The 27,647-nt window shown below is 45.1% G+C and overlaps 1 protein-coding gene across 8 annotated transcripts in view; it reads left to right on the top strand.

The window, feature by feature from the left end:
* The window catches only part of CACNA1G (calcium voltage-gated channel subunit alpha1 G), a 574,606-nt gene that overhangs the window by 387,906 nt on the left and 159,053 nt on the right, over window positions 1–27,647 (top strand). For all 8 annotated transcript variants that reach the window (XM_033960654.1, XM_033960655.1, XM_033960653.1 and 5 more), the window contains exons 10-13: window positions 13,800–13,951; window positions 15,847–16,032; window positions 20,604–20,718; window positions 26,456–26,611. In XM_033960654.1, coding sequence (XP_033816545.1) covers window positions 13,800–13,951; window positions 15,847–16,032; window positions 20,604–20,718; window positions 26,456–26,611 — 609 coding nt within the window. The remainder of the gene's footprint in view (window positions 1–13,799; window positions 13,952–15,846; window positions 16,033–20,603; window positions 20,719–26,455; window positions 26,612–27,647) is intronic.

Here is a 27,647-nt window from a genome sequence, read left to right as displayed (position 1 = left end):
TCCCTGCGAGTTCTCTTCCTGCAAGGTCCGTCCTCATCTGCACAAGCCTCAAACACTTTAACATCATAAGTAGCAACATTCTAGAGCTCAGATTGTGATGTCATAATGCCTCATTCCACCAATGCCTAAGCTCCGTCCTCATCTGCACAAGCCTCAAACACTTTAACATCATAAGTAGCAACATTCTAGAGCTCAGATTGTGATGTCATAATGCCTCATTCCACCAATGCCTAAGCTCCGTCCTCATCTGCACAAGCCTCAAACACTTTAACATCATAAGTAGCAACATTCTAGAGCTCAGATTGTGATGTCATAATGCCTCATTCCACCAATGCCTAAGCTCCGTCCTCATCTGCATAAGCCTCAAACACTTTAAAATCATAAGTAGCAACATTCTAGAGCTCAGATTGTGATGTCATAATGCCTCATTCCACCAATGCCTAAGCTCCGTCCTCATCTGCACAAGCCTCAAACACTTTAACATCATAAGTAGCAACATTCTAGAGCTCAGCTTGTGATGTCATAATGCCTCATTCCACCAATGCCTAAGCTCCGTCCTCATCTGCACAAGCCTCAAACACATTTAAAATCATAAGTGTTCGAGACTTGTGCGGTTAAGGCAGAGCTTACAGGAATGGGACAGTGACAAAACTCACAGGGATGGGGAAATTCAGTTCCTGCGGGGACGGGACAAATTTGTCCTCGTGTCATCCTCTATCCCTAATCCCTTGTGTGAATGTGATCCGTGGAAGACTCGAGTGGTTCAAATATTAGCTTACATTCACATGTAAAATACTCTGATGAAAGAGATTTGTTCATCAACGGCTCAGTCTAGAACATATAATTATCACTGGCACATAGATTTCCCAATACATTTGCATAATTTTTGTTCAGTTATCTTGTATTTAAAAAAGAAAAAAAAAAAAAAATCCTCTTTTACTAAGGGTTTGTTAAATGGATCAGTGGGATCCGCAGTAACGGAAACTCTAGGCGTTGTTCACCGTTAGACCTGCTATCATCAATAATTATGTTGAAATATGGAGCTGATGGGGTCATGGGGTCATGGTGTGCTCCTTTATGAAGGAGATGCCAGTGATCGTTGCACTAAATGGTGGTTCTTTGCTGACAGCAATTAATGATTGCTTCAGTAGCAAGGATTTTTATATCATTAGCATGAACCTATTGCCAAAAGGTCTATGGAAAACTCTGACGTGTAGGAAGACAATACATTTATGGACCTGAAGGAGCATGAACAGCAGAGACCTGAACTAATCACTCCATTCACATTCATTTAGGAGAGCAACCCATGGACACATTTTGGAGCTGTTGTCTTTGTCGTGCATCCTTGAGATTATCAAATATGATTACCGTGAATATCATTTGTAAGGCATTACAGGATTTTACAGACTGCCACTATTACTACGTATCACTTATACCTGTATTTCGCCGAAAAACATACGCAGCGCTGTACATTTTAACGTTTATAGACCGCCCCTGCTCGATAGAGCTTACGATCTAACTTGGACAGACAGACATGATATATAGGGTTGGGGACGCAGAACCCAAGGTGAGAGGAGTTAGGAGTCGAAACCACTCTCGACGAGGTGGGCTTTTAATTGGGCCTTGAACACTGCCAGAGACGGAGCCCGCCCCGTAGGGATTCGGGCAGCTTGTTCCAAGCATAGGGCGCAGCAAGGCAGAAGGGACGGAGTCTGGTGTTGGCAGCTGAAGAGAAGGGCACAGATAGGAGGCACTTACATGCCGAGCGGAGCTCATGCCAACAAGACAAATAAGAGTCATGGCCGACATTAGAAGGGGTACAAGCAGGGCAAAGGTCCTGAGCATCCAGGCCACAGGTGGCCCAAAGTCCTGTGTAAAGGTAAAGAGGATGGACCCAAATTTCTGCCCCCAGACTGAAGCATATGTAGCACCAACTCTGGGGGGGTTGGGGGGAGGAGTTGTCGACTATATTATAAGCTCCAAGAAGCAGGGGCTGTATTTTGATTGGGAAAAAATGTTTTGAGTTTTTTTTTTGCCAGGTCATGCCATGTTATTGACCCAGTGCCTTTTGAAACCATTGCTCCTCTCCCCCCCCCCCCCCCCCCCCCCGATCTCTTTTGAGTCCTCTGTGTCACCCAGTTTTCTAATCAGATCTCCCACCTTGCTGGTTTTAAACTAGTAACTTGAGCAACTCTCCAGCTGAGCAGGTGGAAGAACCTTGAGGGTACACTGACAAAACTGTGCATGACGATTGCGCCCCGACAAATGCGCCTTGACAATTGCAGGCACGGACAAGTGCGTGCAGGACAATGGCGCCTTGTCATTTGCGTCCTGTGACTGAATCTGCCGTAAGTGGATATCTGGAAGGCCCTGATTTACTCAGCCTCCTCCCAAGGTGTAAGTTCTGCACGGATTTCTGCTGCCGAGGTGCATGATCTTGCATTTCTTAGCGTTGAAGCCCACCTTGAATGGTGAGACCTTAGCTAGAACTTCAACAGAACGAGACTTGGGAGTGATCATCAGCGCAGACATGAAAACTGCTGATCATGTGGAGAAGGCTTCATCTAAGGCAAGACAGTTGTTAGGTTGCATCCGCAGGAGTTTCATCAGCCGGAAGCCTGAAGTCATAATGCCATTATACAGAACCATGGTGAGACCTCATTTGGAATACTGTGTGCAATTCTGGAGGCCACACTACCGAAAAGATGTGCTGAGAGTAGAGTCGGTGCAACGGATGGCCACCAGGATGGTCTCGGGGCTCAAGGATCTATTGTACGAGGAAAGGCTGAAAAATTTGCGACTGTACTCACTCGAGGAACGTAGGGAGAGAGGAGACATGATCGAGATGTTTAAGTATATTACCGGCCGTATCGAGATGGAAGAAGAGATTCTCTTTCCCAAAGGACTCTCAGCCACAAGAGGGCATCCGCTCAAACTCAGGGGCGGGAAATTTCATGGTGACACCAGGAAATATTTCTTCACCGAGAGAGTGGTTGATCCTTGGAATGAGCTCCCGGTGCAGGTGATCGAGGCAAACAGCGTGCAAGAATTTAAGAACAAATGGGATGCCCATGTGGGATCCCTTAGAGGGTTAAGCCAAGGGAACCTGTCACCAGGAGTGGGATCCCTAGGATAGTAGACTTGGGGGTGGGTCAGTAGAGTGGGCAGACCTGATGGGCTACGGCCCTTATCTGCCGTCATCTTCTATGTTTCTGTTTCTATCAGGGCCTTCCACATATCCAGTAATGTAAAGAGTTCGCATAATCATATGTAAACCTTACCCTAACACTAGATAGCAAGTAAATGTTTTAAGTGTAAACCCCCCCTCAAAAAAAAGAGGGTTACTTCATAACCCTCAAAAAGACAAAATAGTATCCACCGTCGGGGCGCATCTGACCTGTCACCTCCCATTTGTCGTGCGCGCAGTTGTCAGGATGTATTTGTCAGGGCACAATTATTGTGTGCGCATTTGATGGGTCACCACCTTGATCCTCTTTCGCTTGATTAATTCCATTTTTTTTTTTTTAATTGCCTTGCCTTGTCATGAGAGAACAGCTGAAAGTAGCGGCATTGCACTCAGGGCATGTTATCAGCCGGGAAAGGGGTTATTGTTAGCTCTTTATCAGTGGGATGGATGAAACGTAAAGGACTTGCCAACAGGCCTAAGTGGGTTCTCGTAATAGTCATTTCCATCCAGAAGGCTTATTATTCCAGTGATTATACTTTGATGCAAGACCAGGTGAGGACAGCTGTTGACGGAGAGAGCCAGGCGCAAGTTTGACTCTGCAGCCATCGGAGATGTGTAGGATCAGCTCGAGTACATGTCCTTTTACGGTGCCTCAAAAGATAGCGAATGCAGTTGCCAAAAATGTACCAGGCTCCGATTTCTATTTATAAAGCAATGAAGCGGGTCTGGAGAGTTCCAGTATGACTGCATTCCCTCAGAAGCTTCAGGAGAGCAGACACAGCATTGCAGACTAAAGACAAAACTCAAACCAAAGTGAATGATCGGAGACGAGAAGAGCAATGAGCCATAGTTTGTAGCTGAAGGGGACACTTTGGTTTCCAGGGATGACATTCCTGCATGAGCTGTCACCTGTCTGGTTGTCAGAATTTGTTGGGTTTCACGTAATAGTTCTGCGTGAGATTCCTGTGTGTATTCTGATGGTGAAAGGTATAATATGAGGGGTGGCAGAATGGCATTAGGAAACTTGCCAACATTTGCCTAGATTTGCCTAGACACTTGCAAAGATTCGCCGATTGAAATGAGCCATCATGTCGTGGAGGCAACGTCCTGCCGGCAAGCTGCTGATTCTCTCTCCTGCTTCTGCGTATCATTTGATATTGCGCCACAGGACTTAAAAAAAAAAAAATCACTCTTTGCAAGATGGCTGCCTGTGGCCCTAGACCTTTCAAGTGTTCATAAACACTCGAAAGTCAAAAGGCTGCAAGAAATTCAAGTGGCAACCACAAACACAGGGATAAGAAGATACATGTTTAAAATAGATTTTATTACCAACCCTGATGTGTCCTTGTTTCCGTCGTTCCTTCAACATCATCTTTCCACCTAAATTCGCCTCTCCCCTCCCGCCGTTCTCTATTTCAGTGGATAACACTATCCTCCTCCCTGTCTCGTCGGCTCGCAACCTTGGGATGAACTTTGACTCCTCTCTCTCCTTCTCTGCTCAGCTCCAACAGACCGCCAAATCCTCCTCTATAATAGTACCAAAATCCGTCCTTTTCTTTCTGAACACACGACCAAAACCTTTGTCCATGTTCTCGTCACCTCGCGCTTAGACTACTGCAACATACTTCTCTCAGGCCTCCTGCGTGCCCACCTCTCGCCTCTTCAATCCGTTCAGAATGCTGCTGCGTGACTCATATTCCATGAGAGCCGCTATTCTCACATTACCCCTCTCCTTAAGTCGCTTCATTGGCTCCCCGTCCATCTCCGAATACATTTCAAACTCCGCTTGCTGACTTACAAGTGCGTTCGCTCTGAAGCCCCCCCATATCTCTCTTCACATATCTCCCTCTATGCTCCTCCCTGTGATATCCGTTCATCGGGCAAGCCCCTCTTATCTGTACCCTTCTCATCCACTGCCAACTCCAGACTCCAACCCTTCTTTCTTGCGGCGCCATATGCCTGGAACAGGCTACCTGAATCAATATTTCGTGCTCCCTCCCTAGCAGCGTTCAAATCCACGCTAAAAGCCCTCTTTTTGAATCTGTTTTCAACTCTTAACTCCCCCTCACTGCTGTCAGATACCTAGACCCACTGTATTATTTCCTCTACCATAATCTTCCCAACCCTGAAATGTCCTATCTAAATTATATTGTAAGCTCTTCTGAGCAGGGACCGTCTATTGTATGTTAAAATGTACAGCACTGCGTACGCCTTTCTGCGCTTTAGAAGTATTAAATAGTAGTAGTAGTAATCACTGGCTGCCAGTTTCTTACAGAATGTACTACAAGTTCCTTCTGCTGCGGCTTCAGCATCGAACCCTTCATGCCGGTCTGACTTCGTATTTTATTTTGAACATTTTATTTCATTTCAACCTCCAGCTAGTTCATAAAGCGATAAAACCTATGACAACCTCAAGACCCTAATAAACATAGCCATCCAATTACTTGGCCGTATTAACATGCTGTGCACAAAATTCACCCCATATCATAGAACAGGTATCGCATTTACCTTTAAGTATGTACGTTATTTCTTAATAAAGAAAAATGGGGAGATCCAATAATCCACAGTGAAAACAATCCACCGATGAAAACAAAAAACTGTGGATACAGATGTTCTGGAGATAATTTATTGTACACTGAAATATAAAACCATGAAAATTCAATTAAAAAAATACAATGATAAAAAATACAGTGATATAAATCCAACCGGACCCTACACGGTCCGTGTTTCGGCGAACACGCCTTCCTCAGGGGTCCAATGGTTTGCAAACTCACATATAAGGAATTGGACTGAAAACAGTCTATTGCCTTTAAGCATGTGAGCAAAGAACACCGCAGACAAGCTGAAGTAGCAAAAAAATGCCCATCTGCAGTAACCATTATCTCTCTCCTTATTGGCTAAGGCTCTTAACATTTGCATCTCCTCTTCCTATAGGCTAAGGCTCTTTACACCTGCATTGTGATGTCATAGAACTTTATGGTTATAGAAACATAGAGACATGATGGCAGATAAAGGCCAAATGGCTCATCTAGTCTGCCCAACAAAGAAAAATGGGGAGACCCAATAATCCACAGTGAAAACAATCCACCGATGAAAACAAAAACAAAAAACTGTGGATACAGATGTTCTGGAGATAATATATTATACTCTGACATATAAAACCGCATTCATGATTTTGGTTCAATAAATTTAGCCTGCTTCTTTGTACAGCTGTCTAAGCTAGAGTTACCACACAGAAGCGGCTTAAGCCATCTTGGAGGTGAGTTAGGGACTCATGCAGAGGAGGACCCATGCCCATAAGTAGAGAATGACACGGTGACAAAATTCATCACCGTTCCCGTCCCTGCGGATAACCGCGGGAAACCATCTTCATGTCATTCTTTAAAGAGAGAGGGAAGAATCAGAGTATGAATGGCCACAACCACTGACACACAAGCTTTGCTTTGAAGAATGCTGGTGTAGAAGGACTGAGGTTGAAATAGACACTAGAAAATGACATGGGATTATTTCCCGCGGTTATCCGCGGGAACGGGAACGGTGATGAATTTTTTCACCATGTCATTCTCTACCCATAAGCCCCTGTAATCACTGCATTGATACTTAAACATGTGCACTCCCCTATATACCCCCAAAACCCTTTTTTACTGACATATAAGTGGCTCATGCAGCCATGAGGGCTATTGGGGTGGTAGATAAGTGGGTCTAGGGGATTCTGGAGGTGGTTTGGGGGGCTCACCATGACCTATAAGGGAGCTGTAGTGAGATGATGACATGGCACCCTTTTTGTGAAGTTCACAGTAATGCCCTGTAAGGTACCCCACTATTTAGGTGGCATGTCTGGGTGTTCAGTCCATCACTTTGCAGACCCCTCCCAAGGCCAACAGGGCTTGTTCTAGGCGTTTCTGACTTGGACGAAAAGTTAGACGGAAATGTGGTATAAAGATGGACGATTTAGCGACTTGGACGATCAGATCGGCAGGACGTATAGTTAGACGATTTTCGAAAGAAAAAAAATTTTGGAAGTATTTTTCGAAAATGTGTCCTAGGCTGTTTTTTACTTTGGACTACTTGCGACTTAGACGGAAACGGACTTAGACGTCCCTTTCAATTATGCCCCTCTAAGCGTTTAACAGTAAAAATTTTAGAAAGGGATCCAGTTAACAAACTATTAATAACATAACTTTACTTACATGAAACAATAGGATAGTGGGGAGAAATTTGAAAGAAAGAGAGAATAATTAAGGATAATAACATGGGGAAAGGAAAAAATCAATTTAAGTAGGAAAAATGAGCTAGGAAAGTCCCATAGATCAATTAACAGTCATATGCATCTTTAAATAAGAAGCTTTTGAGGCCACCCTTGAATTTATCTAAATTCTGTTCGGACCTTAAATATAATGGTAACGAATTCCATATTGTTGGAGCAGTCGTTGCAAAAGAAGAAGCCCTATGGGTACTAATGATTTTTAGGGATGGGACATGAAGAAGATGCTGTGATGCAGATCTTAAGGTTCTCGGAGGATCATGTGGAATCAGGTATTTATGGATAAAAGCGGGTTCCTTGGTTTTCACTGTTTTGTAGGAGATTAAAGCTATTTTGTAAGTGATACGGTAATAGATAGGTAGCCAGTGAGCACTTTTTAACAAGGGAGTAACTCACTCAGTACCCCCCTCACACACACACACACACACATACAATGACCCCCACACAAACATACACACACAACACACACAAGCATGCACATGAACATACTCAGTATACCCCACATACAAAATACACACACATAAACACAGCACCCACACACACACACTCGAACACACACACGTGCCCACTCAATGCCCCCACGCAAACATACACACGTGTGTGCACATGCACACACTCACTCAATACCCCACGCACACACACACATACTCACATATACACACACTTATATCTGCCTCAGCACAAGTATAAATTGGGAAAAGAGCTTTTGTGAGCTACTGGGGATCATCCTTACATCTTGTTTATAAATAAGCCTCTAGTGCTATTGGACATATAATAGGCAGCCGGTTGTTTTATACCCCTTAGTATCTCTATACCTTCTCTGCACATATGGCCCTGGTCTAGCTTATATGAGCCTGCATTAGCCTGTGAAATGCAGTTCTAAACCCTCATGCCCCTCAGAAAGTCACCCCTAAATGTTAATTTGACATTTGTTATGGTAGCGGTTAGCGAAATTACAGGGGACGATGAAAGGCAAAGGTGTTGACTGTTGACCTGCTTGGAAGTGGGAACCTCTTTGTCAGAGTAGGCTGAGACTTGCGGAGCACTTTCCTTCCTAGGGAACTACTCAGTGTCCCTCGTCTGCTGAATGGTTTCAGGAATCCTTGGTGCATGTCTGGAATAGAGGTCTGCACGGGAACGGGGATCGCAGGAATCCTGCGGGAATCCCCCCTAACCCTCGGGTCTCCCACGGGGACCCCCCTCTGGCCCACGGGACTCCCACGGGGATGGAAGGCTTTGGAAGCAGGGTTCGTCCATATAATATAATGGACACGTCAGCCTTAGTAAAAGAGGGGGTTTATAAGTTAATTACCTGAACAGAAAACAAAAAAAGGGTTCCACCAAAGAGATTCCACAAGGAAAACAGCAAAAGAAACTGTGGAATTGATAATCCTGTCAGAAGTAATTGCTGCTTTTTATGGGGACGGGCGGGGATGGAGGTAATTCCTTGCGGGGACGGGTGGGGACGGAGAGAATCCTGACGGGGACGGGTGGGGACGGAGAGGATCCTGGCGGGGACAGGTGGGGATGAGTGGGATTTCTGTCCCCGTGTAACTCTCTAGTCTGGAATTAACTGGTGCTGCCAGAAACCCTTGGGGTTATTATTCCCCTTGTCGCTTACCAGTTCTTGGGTGACCTGAGCTTAAATGCTGAGAAGTCCCGGTGGGTGCTTCAGTCCATATCATCCCTAACATTTTGGATGCATTTCCGATCCTCACTTTCACTTGCAACTCTGATGTGATCTTGCGGTGGTTTATTTGGGATCGCCATAAAAAGGGGGGACTTTACAGGATTCAGTTGTTTTCCAGCTCAGGAACGTATCCCTTGTCTTTGTGCTCAAACCCTGCTTCGAGAAGGCCTGTAATGAGCAGGAATGGGTGGAATGGACAGAAGCGCACTCGGTGAATGCAGAGCATTTTCTCATCACATGCTAAGTGGGGTTGATGTTTTTTTTTTACCTGTTAAAACAAAGCCGAACTGCATCGTAGAGAAAGGGCTCTATACAGTTTGCATGCCTTCCCCCACCACCATCCCATTTAGAGCTGTACAGATTGGGGTCCCGCACCTTGGCATATGGACCTTCTGAGATGATTTAGAACAGCATCTGCTGGGCAGACCTTGTCTGTGCTGTGTCTGGTTAGCAAAGCTTGGCTTTTCCTAAAGGCAGCGCGTGGGAAAGACAACTGAGTCCCCTGACAGGCCTCTCGTTGTCTGATGCTGAGATTTCCGCCTCGGCCAAGATAATTATGACAGTTGTGATAATAATTTTCATTTATGTAGCATCAGGTGTGCAAACAGGACCGGCATTCTTCGCAATGCATTATTTAATAAACCCGCTGCAGCCACATGTAGAAGGGACAACCCAGTAACCAAGTTTCCCTTTGCCTCACAGTGTAAATAAAGTGGAGAAATTTTACTGTCCTTCCGATCTCATTGTTTTATTATTATTTAACTAGTCTTTAAGCCCGTTACATTAACGGGTGCTAGAATAGATATGTGTGTCTGTCTTTCTTTCTCTCTCTCCTTGGCCGCTTTCTTTCTTTTTTTCTTTCTTTCTTTCTGTCTCTCTCTTTCCTCGGCTGTCCACCACCACCCCTTGCCTGCTCCACCTGTCCAGCAGAAGCCCTTCTCCCTTCCTTGTACCTCCCCCGTGTCCAGCAGCACCCCTTCCAGCAGGGAATTTTTTCCAGCATGGGACACCTCACTGCACCCGCACGACACCCTCCAGCTGTTCCTCTAGGCGCCAGCTATCAGGAGTGAAACAGCCACCGCTGCTCAAATGACTGCATGCTCCGACAGCCGGTGCAAGCCGGCGCACGCGCCTCAAGCCACCGCGCGCCACAAATAGAATACGGCCACGGAAGGACACAGCACGCTGTCAGAGATCACAGTCTCCTAAGTGCGCATTATAGAGGATTGCCCTGGGTAAACAGAGGTATTGTGCACTAATCATTCAGCATGCGTTTTAACGAGTTGAACTTCTAATTTCTACCCTTCCCCTTCTCTTTGTGATATGTTGCCTAGCGAAAAAAATCGGGCAGGATATTGTGCTCAGTTTATCCATCCTGCCATATATTATATATTTATTTCATTTTCTATCCTGTCTTCCCCAAAGAGCCCTCCGTATTTGCGGTTTCAGCAATCGCAGTTTCGATTATTCGCGTTTTTTAGCTTGCTGGCTCCTCCCCCCAAATTGTGTCAGCTTCCATAGAGAAATCGCTGATTCCAAGTGTTTACAGAGAATGTCGTGGATTCCCAGCACTTTCTTCACCGTGTTTTGTCTCTCCTTCAGGAACAGGCCAGGTCTCCCACCATGTTATTTGCGGTTTCACCATATTCATGATGGCTTTTAATAGAAAACAGCGAATAACATATGAAAAAGTTATTTGCGGTTTTTCTGTATTCGTGGGTCTGTTAATCCCCTATCACTGCGAACACAGAGGGAGAAGGGTACACAATATACAGTTAACGGGTTACAATTTGCTGATTTAGCGACTGCCAAAGATTAGCGTGTGCTAAATGCTAAGGTGCCCATAGAATATAATGGGTGCCTTACCATTTAGCATGCGCTAAATCGGTTAGCACGCCTTAGTAAAAAGATCCCTAGTTAAGGGAATTCATAGTCTGAGAGTAGCAACATGGAGCTGGATCAGGGGTCTCAAAGTCCCTCCTTGAGGGCCGCAATCCAGTCGGGTTTTCAGGATTTTGCCCATGAATATGCATGAGATCTTTGTGCATGCACTGCTTTCAATGCATATTCATTGGGGAAATCCTGAAAACTCGACTGGATTGCGGCCCTCAAGGAGGGACTTTGAGATCCATGAGCTGGATCAATGGAGTCAGTATTCTGTGGATTTAAAAACCACTCAGATACTAATACTCTTAACACTCCATGTATAATATAGAGATTTTGCACCCTCACACCCACATCCAGTGCAGGTGTAGTGGGTGCCCTAGGCCAGGGGTAGGCAATTCCGGTCCTCGAGAGCCGGAGCCAGGTCAGGTTTTCAGGATATCCACAATAAATATGCATGAGATAGATTTGCATCTCAAGGAGGCAAGTGCATGCAAATCCATCTCATACATATTCATTGTAGATATCCTGAAAACATGACCTGGCTCTGGCTCTCGAGGACCGGAATTGCCTACCCCTGCCCTAGGCAAATGTTTCCCAAGTTGGTCCTGGAGTACTCTCTTGCCAATCAGGATTTCAGGATATTCACAATGAATAAGCATGACATTAATTTGCATTACCCATCTGGCAATCTCCCAGAAGCAAATGCAAAGACTACAACTAATACAAAACGCAGCAGTCAGGCTGATTTTCGGGCTGAAGAAGTCTGATCACATAACCCCTTCCTACCAACTCCTGCACTGGCTGCCAATGGAGGCACGAACGAAGTTCAAGCTGGGATGTCTCTGCTTCAAGGTATTACATGGTCTAGCCCCTAAATACATAACAGACCTCTTCTCATTCCCAACCAGCAGACATGAGAGAAGAACACACCTGAAATTCGTCTCCCCACCGGCTAGAGGATGCAAATATAAGAGATACCATCAACAACTTCTATCGTACCAAGCAGCCTTATGGGGCAAAGACCTAGAAAAATTAATTACACACACAAACAAATACGGAGAATTTAGGAAACACCTAAAAACTTACCTGTTCTCGAAATACATAGGGAACGAACCAGGACAATAGCCCCCTTCGTAATACCATCCCAAAACCGAACTTGTAAACTGTTAACCCCTAATCACTAACTATGAATACTCCATTCAATTTATGGAATTTTTCTAATTCTTTGTAAGCCGCATGGCCCTGCAGCATATGAACTGTTGTTATCACGATTAATGTTGTTATAATCAGATGTACACTGCTATACTCTGTAATTCGCTGTCTGTACAATTTCTCTTTATTGTAAACCACCTAGAAGTCGCAAGATTGTTGGCGGTATATAAGAATAAAGTTATTATTATTATTATTATTATTATCTCTTTCATGCATATTCAGTGTGGATAACCTGAAAACCTGACTGGCAAGGGAGTAGTACAGGACCAATTTGGGTAGGGTTACCAGATTTCCTCATTAAAAAAAAAGAGGATAAGTGACCCTGCCTTTTCTGCCCCCCAGTCACACCCTGTTCTGCTCCAGCCCCATCCCCACATAAACCTCATCTCATCTACCCCGAGCTTGGGGTCGTGTCTGGAGGGCCTCTGAGCATGTGAGAATATGAATTAATTAAGAATCTTGCCCAAATAGTTACATAGGTAAAAAACAAAAGATATATTATGCACTGCCAATAAATAACAAACTCCACATACCTTAACAGTTTGTGCAAAAATAAATAGATAAATCATCCAATGGCTACTCCAACCTCACAAAGTAGATCAAAAGAAATGCAATGCTAAGTAAAGAAAATATAACAGAAAATATAAAAAAACAAGATACAAAAAAAAAAAAAAAAAAAAGCTAAAACTTATTTAAACGATGCTATTTGGATCTGTCTGATCATGTACTTTGGAATGCCTAGCAGGATTGCGTTGCAGTAGTCGAAAAATAAAAGTACCAGGGATATTACTGTGTTGGACATTAATTGATGGGTTAGGTACGGTTTTAGTCCTCTGACCTAGTAGAGTTTGCCATAAGCGTTTTTCACAATGTGTTGGATGTGTATTGCCATGTCCAGGTTTGGGTCTAGCCATACTCCTAGGTTTCTCACTCTCTCCATGGATGATTTTATGGTGTTTGCCATTCAGAGTTAGTTGGTAACTTGGGCTCTTTCACCAAATTTATTAATTAGATTCAGGGAATGTTCACAGGCCCTTTTGTGTGGGCTTCCTTCTAGACTGGAAACCCCTACAGACTAGTAGGGTCCATGAGTACACATTCATGCTCAAGGTCTTGCACTCATTGTTGCTACTATTGCTGCCACCACCACTGCTGCTGCTATCTTCATGCTTGGAATAAGTAGAGGGAGGAAGAAGTGGATGAGAAAGGGGAGAGGAGTGATGGTCTATTTCCCCCCCCCCATCAGACTTTTCCTTAAATCAATCTTAAACTCTAATTGTTATGCAAACATTAAGCGGAATTGTGTAGACCAGTGGTTCCCAACCCTGTCCTGGAGGACCACCGGGCCAATTGGGTTTTCAGGCTAGCCCTAATGAATATGCATGAGAGAGATTTGCATATAATGGAAGTGGCAGGCGTGCAAATCCGCTCCATGGATATTCAATAGGGCTTTCCTGAAAACCCGATTGGCCTGGTAGTCCTCCAGGACAGGGTTGGGAACCACTGGTGTAGACCTTCAGTGTTAAAGCTAATCAAGATGTTCTTGTCATTAACCACAGCCTGAAGAGCTCACCAACGCCTTGGAGATCAGCAATATTGTCTTCACAAGTCTCTTTGCGCTCGAGATGCTGCTGAAACTGCTGGTTTATGGGCCTTTTGGTTACATCAAAAATCCATACAACATCTTCGATGGTGTGATTGTCATCATCAGGTTAGAAGCACGGAGATTGATCACTAGTTTCTTAATACAAAACCTCTTAGGGCTCCTTTTACTAAGCCGCATTAGCGACTTTTAATCACGTGCTAATCCCCGCGCTAGCCGAAAAACAACCGCCTGCTCAAGAGGAGGCGGTAGCGGCTAGCGCGGCCGGCAGTTTAGCGTGCGCTATTACGCGGTTTAACCGCTAACGCGCCTTCGTAAAAGGAGCCCTTAGAGCCTGATGTTTGGAAAAACGCAGGAGTGTGGCCGGATGAGGTCCCTTTTCTCCCGTTAGATTATAGTCAATTGTCCTCTTTTTTGAAACATTAAAATTTTACATGAAAGCTGCTTGGATTGGTTTCCCTTTTGATTCTGTGATTCATTTAATCTAAGTGACCACAGTCTGAAATGGTGTTCACAGTGTTAATGCAACAATGAGAATTAAGTATAATAGTTGAAAGTAATCATGGTCTCATAGGCCCCGATGCTCAAATTTCTACCGGGCAAGTAACATAGTAACATACATAGTAGATGACGGCAGATAAAGACCCGAATGGTCCGTCCATTCTACCCAACCTGATTCAATTTAAATTTTTTTAATTTTTTCTTCTTAGCTATTTCTGGGCAAGAATCCAAAGCTCTACCCGGTACTGTGCTTGGGTTCCTACTGCCGAAATCTCCGTTAAAACCTACTCCCAGCCACTGAAGCCCTCCCCAGCCCATTCCCCACCAAATGGCCATACACAGACACAGACCGTGCAAGTCTGCCCAGTATTGGCCTTAGTTCAATTTTTAATATTATTTTCTGATTCTAGATCCTCTGTGTTCTGGTTGTAGCCAGTCTTATTTGCAAGGCAGCTCAGATTCTGATGCTCAAAAGGGTTCTCAGTGGCTTTTACCAATGGCTGTAGAAGCCACTGAGAACCCTATGCAAATGCCTTACAAGGAACTCAGTATGGAAATGAGCACTCCTTGTGATGCACAGAAGGGAATGATTGACCACCTGTTGGGGAAGGTTTTCTAGTAGGTCTGGAGTTGCAGGTAGTGGACATAGATTCAAATAGCATGCGTTCAGATCACTAAAACGTGCTCAGGATCAAACCCACAGCCTCGGGCCGCTGAGGCAGCAGCTCTAACTACTAAGCCACTCCTCCACACTGTGTAGGGCTCTACTCGAGCTCTGGTAAGCTCCTGCCTTAGTAGGGTTACCAGACATCCGGACTTCCCTGGACACATCCTCCTTTTCGAGGGCATGTCCGGGGGTCCGGACGCCACTTCAAAACCCAGCACTTTGTCCGGGTTTTGAAAAGCTGCCCATCAAAATTGTGTCGGGAAGGGGCATGTGCGCATGCAATGCGGCGACATCACACGCACGGGCGCATGCACGTGACGCCGTTGTGTCGTGTCCGCGCATGTGCAGATGCGGCCTGGGGGCGAGGCGGGGCACAGGTGGAACCATGTGGGACTGGGTGGTCCTGGGGGTGTGGCCATGGGTCCGGATTTTCCTTTGGGAAAAATCTGGTAACCCTATGCCTTAGCAGCCTGATTGTGTGGGTTTGATCCTGTACAAATCACAAATAAAAAACAACTGCTGTGAGCTCCAGTGATCAGGAGCTGTACTGGGCCTGCACAGAAGAGCTGTGACTAATGATTTGCTCTTCTGTGCAACCATCAGGCACAGTTGCTTTCCCTTTTACCGGGCTGCTCAGTGCAAATAGCATGCATATAATTTGCACTCCCAGCCCAGCATTTTTTTTTACCAGGTTTTTTTCCTTTTGCTCTCTCAATTTACTCTGAACATTTGCCTCTTTCTCTGTCCTTGTTCTCGCACTCTTAAATTAGAATAGAGTCCAATCACTGTTTCTTACTAAGCTGTGCTCTGCTCAAAAGTCTGCTCTGTCTTTCAGCGTATGGGAGATTGTTGGCCAGCAGGGCGGAGGCCTGTCAGTTCTGCGGACCTTCCGCCTCATGCGTGTCCTGAAGCTGGTCCGATTCATGCCAGCCCTTCAGCGCCAGCTCATTGTCCTCATGAAGACTATGGATAACGTGGCCACCTTCTGTATGCTGCTCATGCTTTTCATCTTCATTTTCAGGTGAGCCAACCTGGGAATTCCCTTTCCGCACAGCGAAACATAATGAATTCTAAATCAAGGGGGTAGCCAGCAGTCCCTTTTTGGGAGGGCCCCAGAGTGAACCGGGGTTCCACTCATTCCTCTCTGCTCTCTCCCTCCATTAACAATGTTACCTGTGCTGGCAGGAATGCCCAAACTCTGCCAGCTGAAATTCAGCTTGAATCTCCCCCAGTTTGAAGAAGTTGTCAGTGTACTTTCCAGTTCTTGACATTGCCACTTTTCGCACATGCTCAGTTCATGCACATAAACTAAGCATGCCTGTGGAGTGCTGGTGCTGGTTATGGTTACCTAGGGTTACCAGATGATCAGATTTCCCCGGACATGTCCCAAATTGGGCAGGAGGGCAACCGCGCATGAGCAGGCAGTGGGGGGGGGGGGGTGGGGGGGCGGGACTGGGACATAATGGGGTGGGGATGGGTAGGCCTGGTTGGGCCTGGGGGGTGGATCTAGGGGTCCAGATTTTCCATTTTGAAAATCTGGTAACCCTAGTGCAGGGCTGCCCAATTCCGGTCCTCCAGATCTACTGGCAGGCTAGGTTTTCAGGATATCCACAATGAGCATGCATGAGAGAGATTTGCCTGCCTGCCTACCATGCATGTCATTGTGGATATCCTGAAAACCTGGCCTGCCAGTAGATCTCGAGGACCGGAATTGGGCAGCCCTGCCCTAGGGTTACCAGATTTTACTTGCGTAAAATTCGGACCCATGTCCGGGTAAATCTGGACATCTGTTAACCCTGGTGTTGGTGGATAGAATGCACACTGCCGACTTCCTCACACAGAGGAGATTCAGGCTGTGGAGTAGAGAATGACATGGTGACAAAATTCATCACCGTTCCCGTCCCCGCGGATAACCGCGGGAAACAATCTTCATGTCATTCTTTAAGGAGAGAGGGAAGAATCAGAGTATGAATGGCCACAACCACTGACCCTCAAGCTTTGCTTTGAAGAATGCTGGTGTAGAAGGACTGAGGTTGAAACAGACACTACAGAATGACAGTCTCTGGTATCCAGAGCAGATATTGTGATGTCATAATGCCTCATTCCACCAGTGCTTAAGAACCAATCACATCAGTGATGTCACAATGGCTTCATTATCCTTGGCTCACATAAGAATCAGAGTATGAATGGCCACAACCACTGACCCACAAGCTTTGCTTTGAAGAATGCTGGTGTAGAAGGACCAAGGTTGAAATAGACACTAGAAAATGACATGGGATTATTTCCCGCGGTTATCCGCGGGGACGGAAACGGTGATGAATTTTGTCACCGTGTCATTCTTTAGTCTGCATTTCTCACTAAAGTTTGTCCTACCCATACTATGAATGCACTCTTGTAACCCATTCTGGCTCGTTTTGGGAAGATGGGCTAAATAAATGATGAAATAAATAACGATATCTGGATGCGCAAATGATGTCATCGCCTCAATGGCTGCACGTGGGCAGAGGGCCTCCAGATGCAGCCCCGAGCTGGGGACTTCCAAAACCCAGAAAAAAATGCCGGTTTTGGAAATCCCTCCAGGTACCTGGACAGTCCTCTACAAAATAGGACATGTCTGGGTTTTCCCAGACATCTGGTAACCCTAAACAGGAGGCCCAATGAAATTGTTTTGACTATAGGACCCCCCCCCCCCATATTTCAATAAACAAATGTATGCACATTTCTGAAGGTTTGCCACATAACCACTGCGGCGTTTAGTGCATCAAATTCTTGAAAACTTTGCCCTAGCAAACCAGGGAATAAGTTGCAATGTAATGATAAAAATTCAGTCAGTAGCTTAAGAATCACATGGACCTTGTTAGCTCTGTTCTGCTCATTCAAAGGTGAATATTTTTTTTTAAAAATGACCAAATCAGTTTAATTTGTGTTTAAAGAGAAGAACCGCTTGAACAGGACTGTCTTGAGTCTTGGCCAACTGTTTTTGTCACTTACATAACAAAGGACTCCTTTTGCAAAGCCGTCGCAGCGGTTCTCCCGCCGCAAATGCATTGAAGCCACTTCGGTTCCTGTGGGCTTCGGCGCGTTTGCCGTGGAGAAAACTGCTGCCACGGTTTTGTAAAAGGGGCTCAAAGTGCGTCGTAAGATCATCAGAACATCACTGGTTATATGGCTGCTGTCAAATATAGGAATGGGGGAGGGGTGTGCAGAGTAACGAAACGTGTACCCCCCATATAAATGGCAGCGCAGTGGGCCGGGGCAGCTGGAAAAAGAGAGGAGAGATTCTCTGGGCTTTGTCTCCTCAGTATTTTCCTTGAAACGTTTCACGTGGGTCTCTGGGTTGTTAAGATAATAAAGAACATTGTTGCTTTATGACATTCATAATTCTTTCCTCTCTGCTGAATAGCTAAATGAATCGGTGCGCCGTGAACAAAACTCTCTGTAATATATTAGAAAGGAGAGATGGTGGTGTCAAGTAGAGATAAGGAAGCTGATTAGCGCAAGTGCCTTAGATAAATGTTACATATGGCCCTGACCTTCTCAGACTACATATACCGCTGCCCGTTGACTGCGCATGCTGCAGATAGATGAAACGTACCTTTCTCCAGAGGTCTTAGTTCATGGCAGAATACATTTGTTATTTGAGGATCCCTTTTTGCACGATTACATGGAGCCCTGGAGACATCAACTTGAACTCAACGAGCTATTTCTACTGGGTAAGGCCTCTAACCACCGGTGGCATCTCCAGACAAAAATATTTGGGGTGGCAACAGGGAGGCAAGCCAGGTATGCAGGGTGGGTGGTGCCAAAAGGGCATTTCTATACATCAAAATTATCCTCCTAAAACTTTTAATAAGCTGTAAAAGACACTTTATAGAACCTTGGGATTTTATGAGGTAGAGATTAACAAATTATACGAGGATGCACAACATATAATATGTTCATATAATGAGTCAAAATGTTGTGTGATCGTGGCACCGAGGTACCCCCCTCGTCAAACCCAGCATGCACCCAAAAAGAGGGCGAAAAAGCCTCAGACTAATGTAGCCGTATAGAACCAAAAGGTACAAATCAAAACTGCTTTAAATTCTTTCACTGGCAAAAAAAACTCCCTCAAAGAACAGCTCAGGTTTAGAAAAGGGCAAAGTCACCCGGAGGCACGTTCAAGGACTTAGCTGACAAAAGACGACTTGAGCTCCAACGCTGTCACGTCTTCTCCAATCTTCCCAACAAGCGACCTTGTTTCACCAATGTTTGGCTCATTAGGGGAACAAACAATACAGCCTTGAAAAGTGCAGCCGTGCTGAGACCAGCCCCAGAGCAAAGGAAACAGACAAGAGCACTTAAAGCCCTCCCTCCAACACAGACCTCACTTCCGGTCTGAATCAACCACTTTTCAAGGCTGCATTGTTTGTTCACCTGATGAACCAAATATTGGTGAAACAAGGTCGCTTGTTGGGAAGATTGGGGAAGACGTGACAGCATCAGAGCTCAAGTCGTCTTTTGTCAGCTAAGTCCTTGAACGTGCCTCCGGGTGACTTTGCCCTTTTCTAAACCTGAGCTGTTCTTTGAGGGAGTTTTTTTTTGCCAGTGACAGTATTTAAAGCAGTTTTGATTTGTACCTTTTGGTTCTATACGGCTACATTAGTCTGAGGCTTTTTCGCCCTCTTTTTGGGTGCATGCTGGGTTTGAAGAGGGGGGTACCTCGGTGCCACGATCACACAACATTTTGACTCATTATATGAGGGAGAGATTGTCAAGTATATTCTCTTTCTTTCCATCCTTCCCTGATCCAGCATCTCCTCTCTCTCCTCCTCCAGCTTTTCTAGCCCTCTGTCCAGCTTCTTCCCCTTGTTTCCTTACTCCCCCCTTCCCATGAGCAGTATCTTGCCTCTGTCTCCCTACCCACCCCCATTACTCCCCTCTGTCTTTCTATTCACCACAGGGTCCAGCATCCCCCTTTGTTTCTCTATTCACTCCCTCCTCACTGTGTCCACAATTCCTTCCCTTACCCCCACTCCCACCCTATCCAACTTCTTTCTTTTTCTCCCTCCCTAAGCCAGAATCGTTCTTCCTCATCATCTCTCTTTTGTCACCCTACTGCACAGTTTACGTCTAGTACTCTAGCCCCCTGGCCCATGCACACAAGCGAGCATATCCACCCCCCCCCCCCCACCTCTAAGTGAACAAGCATATCTGCTTTCTTCCAGAATTTCCATTCCTCTCTTTTCCATGCTGCTGCCTTCACCACTGCAGCTTCTTGGAAATGTGCAACAGCTGTAATAAAACAAAGTGAGGCCACGGGACTTTACATTTCGCATGTGCCAGTAAAGGATCTGCTGGATGCGGTCCTGCCCCTCTCTGACATCACTTCCTGTTTCTGATGAGCAGGACCACGACAGCTTTTGCACATCTCAGGAAGCAGAAATAAAGGAGGAGCCATATCCACTGAAACTGGGGTGGCAAAGAGGTGGTAAAAAAAAACACATGTTTTTGAGATGGCACTTGCTGCCCGGTAGTGATTCCTATGCTCACCACTGCTCTTCTTTCAGCTTATCTGCAAAGGTTTGATTATATCTTCTTTTGTTGCTGCAGTATTCTAGGGATGCACCTGTTTGGCTGTAAATTTGCATCTGAGAGAGATGGGGACACTCTGCCGGACAGGAAGAACTTTGATTCTTTGCTCTGGGCTATTGTCACAGTCTTCCAGGTATATACTATGAAAACTGTTTTAGAAATGTATGAATATTCTGTGTTACTGTGAATAGTTGAGAATTCCATAGGGGTATTTTCTAGTACAGTGGTTCCCAACCCTGTCCTGGAGGACCAACAGGCCAATCGGGTTTTCAAGCTAGCTCTAATACATATGCATGAGAGAGATTTGCATATAATGGAAGTGACAGGCATGCAAATTTGCTCTATGCATATTCATTAGGGCTATCCTGAAAACCCGATTGGCCTGATGGTCCACCAGGACAGAGTTGGGAACCACTGTTCTAGTATACTGTTGAATTATTTGAAATGAATACTGTACACCAGGGATCTCAAAGTACCTCCTCGAGGGCCGCAATCCAGTCGGGTTTTCAGGATTTCCCCAATGAATATGCATTGAAAGCAGTGCTTGCACATAGATCTCATGCATATTCACTGGGGAAATCCTGAAAACCCAACTGGATTGCGGCCCTCAAGGAGGGACTTTGAGACCCCTGCTGTACACCATATAGACTATTTCTGTGAGGGAAAATGTTTATCAGGCAATTCTATCAACAGGCACCTAGAAGTGCACACAATTTGCATGCATCATTGGCTCCAATAATTAGTAGTGATGCACGTGTTTGTAAGGTAGCAGCTAAGTGCTACAGAGCATAACTGCAAGTGGATGGACGCATGGGCTGAGCATGGGTGGACTATGGGAGTGTCACCAACCAAGATGCACAACTTATAGAATACTATCAGCTCTGTGCATTGATTGGCATCTAGGCCCACCTACTTACAGCAGCCATTGACTTGGTGTAAGTGATTGCACCTAACTTTTGTTTGTTTCAGGTTTCTGGGTCTCACTGCGTTTTGTCAGGTAAGAACATAGGAATAGCCTTACTGGGTCAGACCAATGGTCCAGTAGCCCGTTCTCACGGTGCCAATCCAGGTCACTAGTACCTGGCCAAAACCCAAAGAGTAGCAACATTCCATACAGAATCTCAAAGAATAGCAAGATTCCGGAATCCCAGAGAATCATAGATTCTAGAATCCCAAAGAGTAGCAACATTCCATGCAGAATCTCAAAGAAAAGCAAGATTCCGGCATCCCAGAGAGTAACAAGATTCTAGAATCCCAGAGTAGCAACATTCCATGTTACCGATCCAAAGCAGGCAGTGGCCTCCCCCATGTCTGTCTCAATAACAAAATATGGACTTTTCCATATTTCCATATGGAAATTTCCATATGGAAATTTTGCAAACCTTTCTTAAAACCAGCTACATTAACCACTCTTACCACAACCTCTGGCAATGTGTTCCAGAACTTAGAACCAATGTTTCAGCCATCATGCTGTGCTTTCTTCAGGGTATGCTGTGAGGTCTGAGGTTTGTGTTTTATATATAATGGGTCCTCAAACCTGATTGGTTTGGGCTTGAGGTGAATGAGGCAGGAAAGTCCATTGGTTACCAATTTGAATTTTGGTGGGAAAAATCAGTTGGTCTCTGGTGAGTTTAAAGATGTTTTTCCCATGAAGCTGGGTTATATGTTCTCTCGGGGTTTCCGCAGCTGGCATCATGTTTGAGGCAGGTTTCTGGTTCTCGCTGATGTTTCAGCCATCATGCTGTGGCTTCCTTCAGGGTATGCTGTGAGGTCTACAGTTTGAGGACCTTCTATATAAAGACAAAGACCTCAAGGGGAGAACATCTTTAAACTCACCAGAGACTTTTCCATTCTATGGGGAAAAGAGACCAACTGACTTTCCCGCCAAAATTCAAATTGGTGACCAATGGACTTTCCTGCCTCATTCACCTCAAGCCCCAACCAATCGGGTTTGAGGACCTACTATATATAAACACAAACTGCAGATCTCACAGCAAACCCTGAAGAAAGCCCCGCAGCATGATGGCTGAAATATCGATTCTACCTGACAAGATGCAGTGAGATCCGGAAACCTGCAACAAGCCTGATGCCAGCTGCAGAAACCCTGAGAGAAAAGTGGGTTTGCACTTAGATAGTAACATGGTAAATGAAGGAAAATAAAGACCTGAATGGTCCATCCAGTCTGTTCAATAGTCACATGCCTAATAAATTAATGATTAAAATGTCTTTTTTTCTTTCTTTGATATTTCTGAGAAAAAAGACCGTAGTACTGTCCCTAGGTTCTAACTACTGGATCTGCTGAAACTCACTCCAAGCTATCCAAACCATCTTGTCATTTGAGAATTGCAGACTGTAAAAGTCTGCCCAGCACTGTCTTCATGTTCCAAATTACTGGAATTTCCGTCGAAGCCCTCCGCAGCCCATCCTAAACCGAGTTGCCACATATGGGACACTAATATCTATAAAGGCGAGAGAGAGGAGATATGATTAAGACATATAAATATCTCTGTGACATAAATGCACAGGAGGCATGTCTCTTTCAACTGAAAGGAAGCTCTGGAGTATTAGATGAAGTTGAAGGGGGATCAACTTAAATATTCATTCACGGAAAGGGTGGTGGATTCATGGAACGACCTCCCAGAGAAGGTGGTGGAGACAAGGACTGTATTTGAATTCAAGAAAACGTGGAACAGGCATATGGAATTTCTTAAGGGGAAGAGGAGATAGCAGATGATATGGATGGGCAGACTGGGTGGGCCATATGGCCTTTATCTACTGTCATTGTATATGTTTCTATAATGACTTAGGCATGCCTAAGTGCTGTAAAAAAAATTGGACCCATTGGTGGCACCTACTTCTTGGTGCAAAATTATAGAATTGCCCTCTAGTGGATTTCACTCCTTTTCTCTTATCCCCTTCAAAATTAATCTAAATAAGATGGCAATAACTTTTCACTTAGGTGGGAAATTTTCCGAACATGTGTAGGCAAAATCTGGCTGGGTAAATTTGGTTGATTTTCAGTTGATTTTCATTCTTGCGGGCTAGACGCAGGGAGTATCTAGTGCAAGTACATTTTCAGGTAATTATTTTAAATTCATAAAGACCGCTAGGTACCTACTTGCCTTTATAAAATAGTAAAATCAGTGTTAGAAATTCTACCTACATTGCTGGAACAGGCATAAATGTCTGTTCCTATAATTTTTATGTACGCATGCAGATTAGCATATGTTATCACCTATTCACATACCTGCATGCTTCACCCAAACTCCTCCCCTATACAGTGGCGTACCTAGAACATCGGGGGCCTGTAGGAAAAAATATTGAGGGGGCCCCCATAAATTGAACTGGGAACCCCCAAGAAGTTAAACTCGGCAGGTACTTCAGCATCTGCTATACACATTTCCCAGAGTTAACAAATTTCAGTCAATAAATTAAAAATAAAATGCTTTTTAAATTTTTTTTTACCTTTGTTGGACTTTTATTTTCCCATCAAGTTGGTTCCAGTTTCTCTTAAGGCCGAAAGAACAAAGAGGAGAATGCAAGTACTGCTTTGAAAGAAACGCACCATAAAAGCATAGCAAGGACTCTTCCTTGGTTACCAAATCTACAGGCTTTGATAAATGTGTACATCCGTTCAAAAGTGTTGGCCTTCGGGTTCCTTTTCTGCCTGGCACGATAACTAGTGATAATGCTAGATTGTTCTCTAACATACTAAATGATAGCTAGCTCGTCCCTGTCCTCATCAGTGACTTCTCCTGGTCACAGAAAGCTTTTGACCGAATCCAATGGAAATATTCGTTTTCTGTATTGAACTAGTTTGTTTTTGGATGCTCATTAATTCACATGATTCAACTGCTGTATACACATCCAAAGATCTGTATTTTTGTGAATAATTTCTTCTCCGAACACAAACATTTGCAAAGGTGTAAGTCACATGGTATTGGAAACTTTAGCTATAATGTTTCATCAGGATCAAGATATTAGAGGAGTTGCTACTGATAACACATAAGAACATAAGAATAGCCTTACTGGTCCATCAAGCCCAGTAGTCCGTTCTCAAGGTGGCCAATCCAGGTCACTAGTACCTGGCCAAAACCCAAAGAGTAGCAACATTCCATACAGAATGTCAAAGAATAGCAAGATTCCGGAACCCCAATGAGAGCAACATTCCAGAGCTGAGATTGTGATGTCATAATGCCTCATTCCACAGTGCCTCAGAACCAACCTCATCAGTGATGTTACAATGGCTTAATTGTCCTATATTTGGCTCATGTAAGAACATAAGAATAGCCTTACTGGGCCAGACCAATGGTCCATCTAGCCCAGTAGCCCATTCTCACAGTGGCTAATCCAGGTCACTAGTACCTGGCCAAAACCCAAAGAGTAGCAAATAAGAACATAGAATTTAAAATATCAATTTATGTAGAAGGTACTTTGGCATTCACTGACAGACTCTATTTTCCAGTTGCTATCTCTCATAGTACCTGGAAATATGAGAAAAAGATTGTTAATTGGCTAAAATTAAAGGTTATACCCAGTAAATGTGGGGGGGGGGGAGGGGGGCAGTGTGCCCCAGGAACCATTTTAGCGGAGGACACTGGCCCTTCTCCTCCTCTCCACTGCCTCCCTCCCCCCCCACATGCCTCTTTAAATACTCGCCAGCTTGAGCAGCATCTTCTGCTTGCTGCTTGCGCCGGCATCAGTTCCCTTCTGACGTCACTTCCTGGTCACGGGAACATTTCAAGAGTTATGTGGCGGGGAGCGAGGGGGTGGTCAAGTGGCAGGGAAGAGAGGGATGGGGAAGAGTGGGAGGCACAGGTTATTTCTAGTACCAAGCAAGTTCTTGATTCTTTGACCTGCCTCTGCTTGCATCATCTCTTTCCCTCCCACTTCACGCACCCATGTCCAACAATTCTCCCTTTCTCTTTCCTCCCCACCTGCAGAGTCTCTCTTTCCTTCCCTCCATTCGACCCTATGTAGGGTTACCAGATGTCTGGATTTACCCGGTCATGTCCTCTTTTTAGAGGACTCTCCGGACGGCTTTTCAAAACCCGACATGTTGTCCGGGTTTTGAAAAGCTGTTGAGATCAGGGCCGAGTCTGGAGTGCATCTACGCATGCACAGATGTGACTAGGTGACATCACACGCATGTGCACATGCATGCAATGTCATCACTTCGTGTCTGCACATGCGCAAAGGCACTCCAGACTCGGCCCAAAGAGACGAGGTTTGTATGGGGCTGGGTTGTGGGGGGGGCTGAAAGGGGTGGGACCGGGGCAGAAATGGGGCGGAGTCTCATGTCATCTTTTTTCCAGATACAAAATCTGGTAGCCCTAATCCTATGTCCCAACAGTTCTCTTCTCTGTTCACCCTCCTGTGTAGCATTTTTTCTCACTTCCTCCTACCTCTTCAAGAGGCCGTGGGAAGCGGTTTCTATATGCTGCTGGTGGCTGACCCAGAAGCCTTCCCTCTGACACAAAACACTGGCTTACTTTGAGGTCCTATTTATGCTGTTAATCTGGCTGGTAAAATGTTGAATTCCACCCCCAAAATGTCCCCCTCCCCCCCAAAAAAAGTAGCTGATTTTCAGTTTGGCACTAACCAGTTATTTTCTGCAGTCGTAACTGATTAACTGTTGCTGAAAATTAGCAGTTGGCCTTGAAAAGGCAATTTAACCGGGCTGGAGCCATTTCTGGCTAGTTAAATTACTTTGAATATACCTACCCCATCATTATTATAAGTAAATGGGTCAAAGTTGATGGTCCCTGCCCTATCTCATGGGATGTGAGATACTGTACAGACTGGTCTGGTTGTTGTGCCTTTTGACTCTTCCTGTCGCATCTCGATGAACACGTTCTCTTTCTCTACAGATTCTGACTCAGGAAGATTGGAACAAGGTCCTTTACAACGGCATGGCCTCCACCTCTTCCTGGGCTGCTCTTTATTTCATTGCTCTTATGACCTTTGGAAATTACGTCCTCTTCAACCTGCTGGTGGCCATCCTGGTGGAGGGATTCCAGACCGAGGTATTCAACCATTGAATTCAGTTCTTGTAGCCTGTATGTCAGACATGGGTAGGGTTACCAGAGGTCCGGATTTCCCTGGACATGTCCGGGGGTCCGGACGACTTTTCCAAAACCCGGCATTTTGTCTAGGTTTTGAAAAGCTTCCCGTTAAAATCACGTCGGGAAGGGGCATTGGTGCGTGTGCGGACACAAAGCAGTGACATCATTGCGTTGCGTCCACGCATGGCCAGATGCCATCTGGGAGGAAGGTCTGGGGGAGGGGGAGGGTGGAATAGGGCGTGACACAGGCAGAACAGGGCGGAATTGGGCAGGCCTCGGGGCATGGCCATGGGTCCAGATTTTTCTTCGGGGATAATCTGGTAACTCTAAACATGGGAAATGGGATGGAAAGGAGCAGAGAAATAAGAGATGAAGATAGGAAAATCAAGAAGTGAAGAAGATGGTGGGTAGAAGGGAGGAAAAAACAAGAGAACAACATAATCTCTTTTATTATCTTACTTTTAAGGCATAAAGGAGGTAATTCTACTCCTGTGAAACCCCCTCCCCCACCCTTTTTTTAGGTGTCCTGAGAACATGTGGTGGGAGCCTATTCCAAAATTCCAAGTTTTATTAAAAACTTGATATCCCACCTATCTAAAAAAAAGTCTAAGCAGCTTACAATAAATAAGTAAACAAGAAAGAAAAGAGAAGACTGGAAGTGAGGGAAAAAAGGAAAATATAAAATAGGAAAGCGTGGAGGGATTACACAAGAGGAAGGCCACAAAATTCAACCGCTACACAATACTGCCATGATAAATTATAGCAATACAGTGTTCCCCTGCGAATTCGCAGTTCGCGGACTCGCTCATTCGCGGTCTGCTCCGGCCGCCTCTTCCTGTAGTAAAGTCAGGCTCCACCAATCGGGAGCTGCGTGTCAAAGCAGTTCCTGATTGGTGTAGCCTGATTTTACTACAGGAAGAGGCGGTTGGAGCAGACTGCGAGTGATTTTCTTCACCCGTCGGCACTCCAGCTGCCCTCTCCTGCCTCCCCTGCCTTT

The sequence above is a fragment of the Geotrypetes seraphini genome, chromosome 10 (assembly GCF_902459505.1).
Source record: "Geotrypetes seraphini chromosome 10, aGeoSer1.1, whole genome shotgun sequence".
NCBI classification, from domain to species: Eukaryota; Metazoa; Chordata; class Amphibia; order Gymnophiona; family Dermophiidae; genus Geotrypetes; species Geotrypetes seraphini.
Note: the sequence above shows the minus strand (reverse complement) of the source record. Positions and strands in the feature narration are given on the sequence as shown.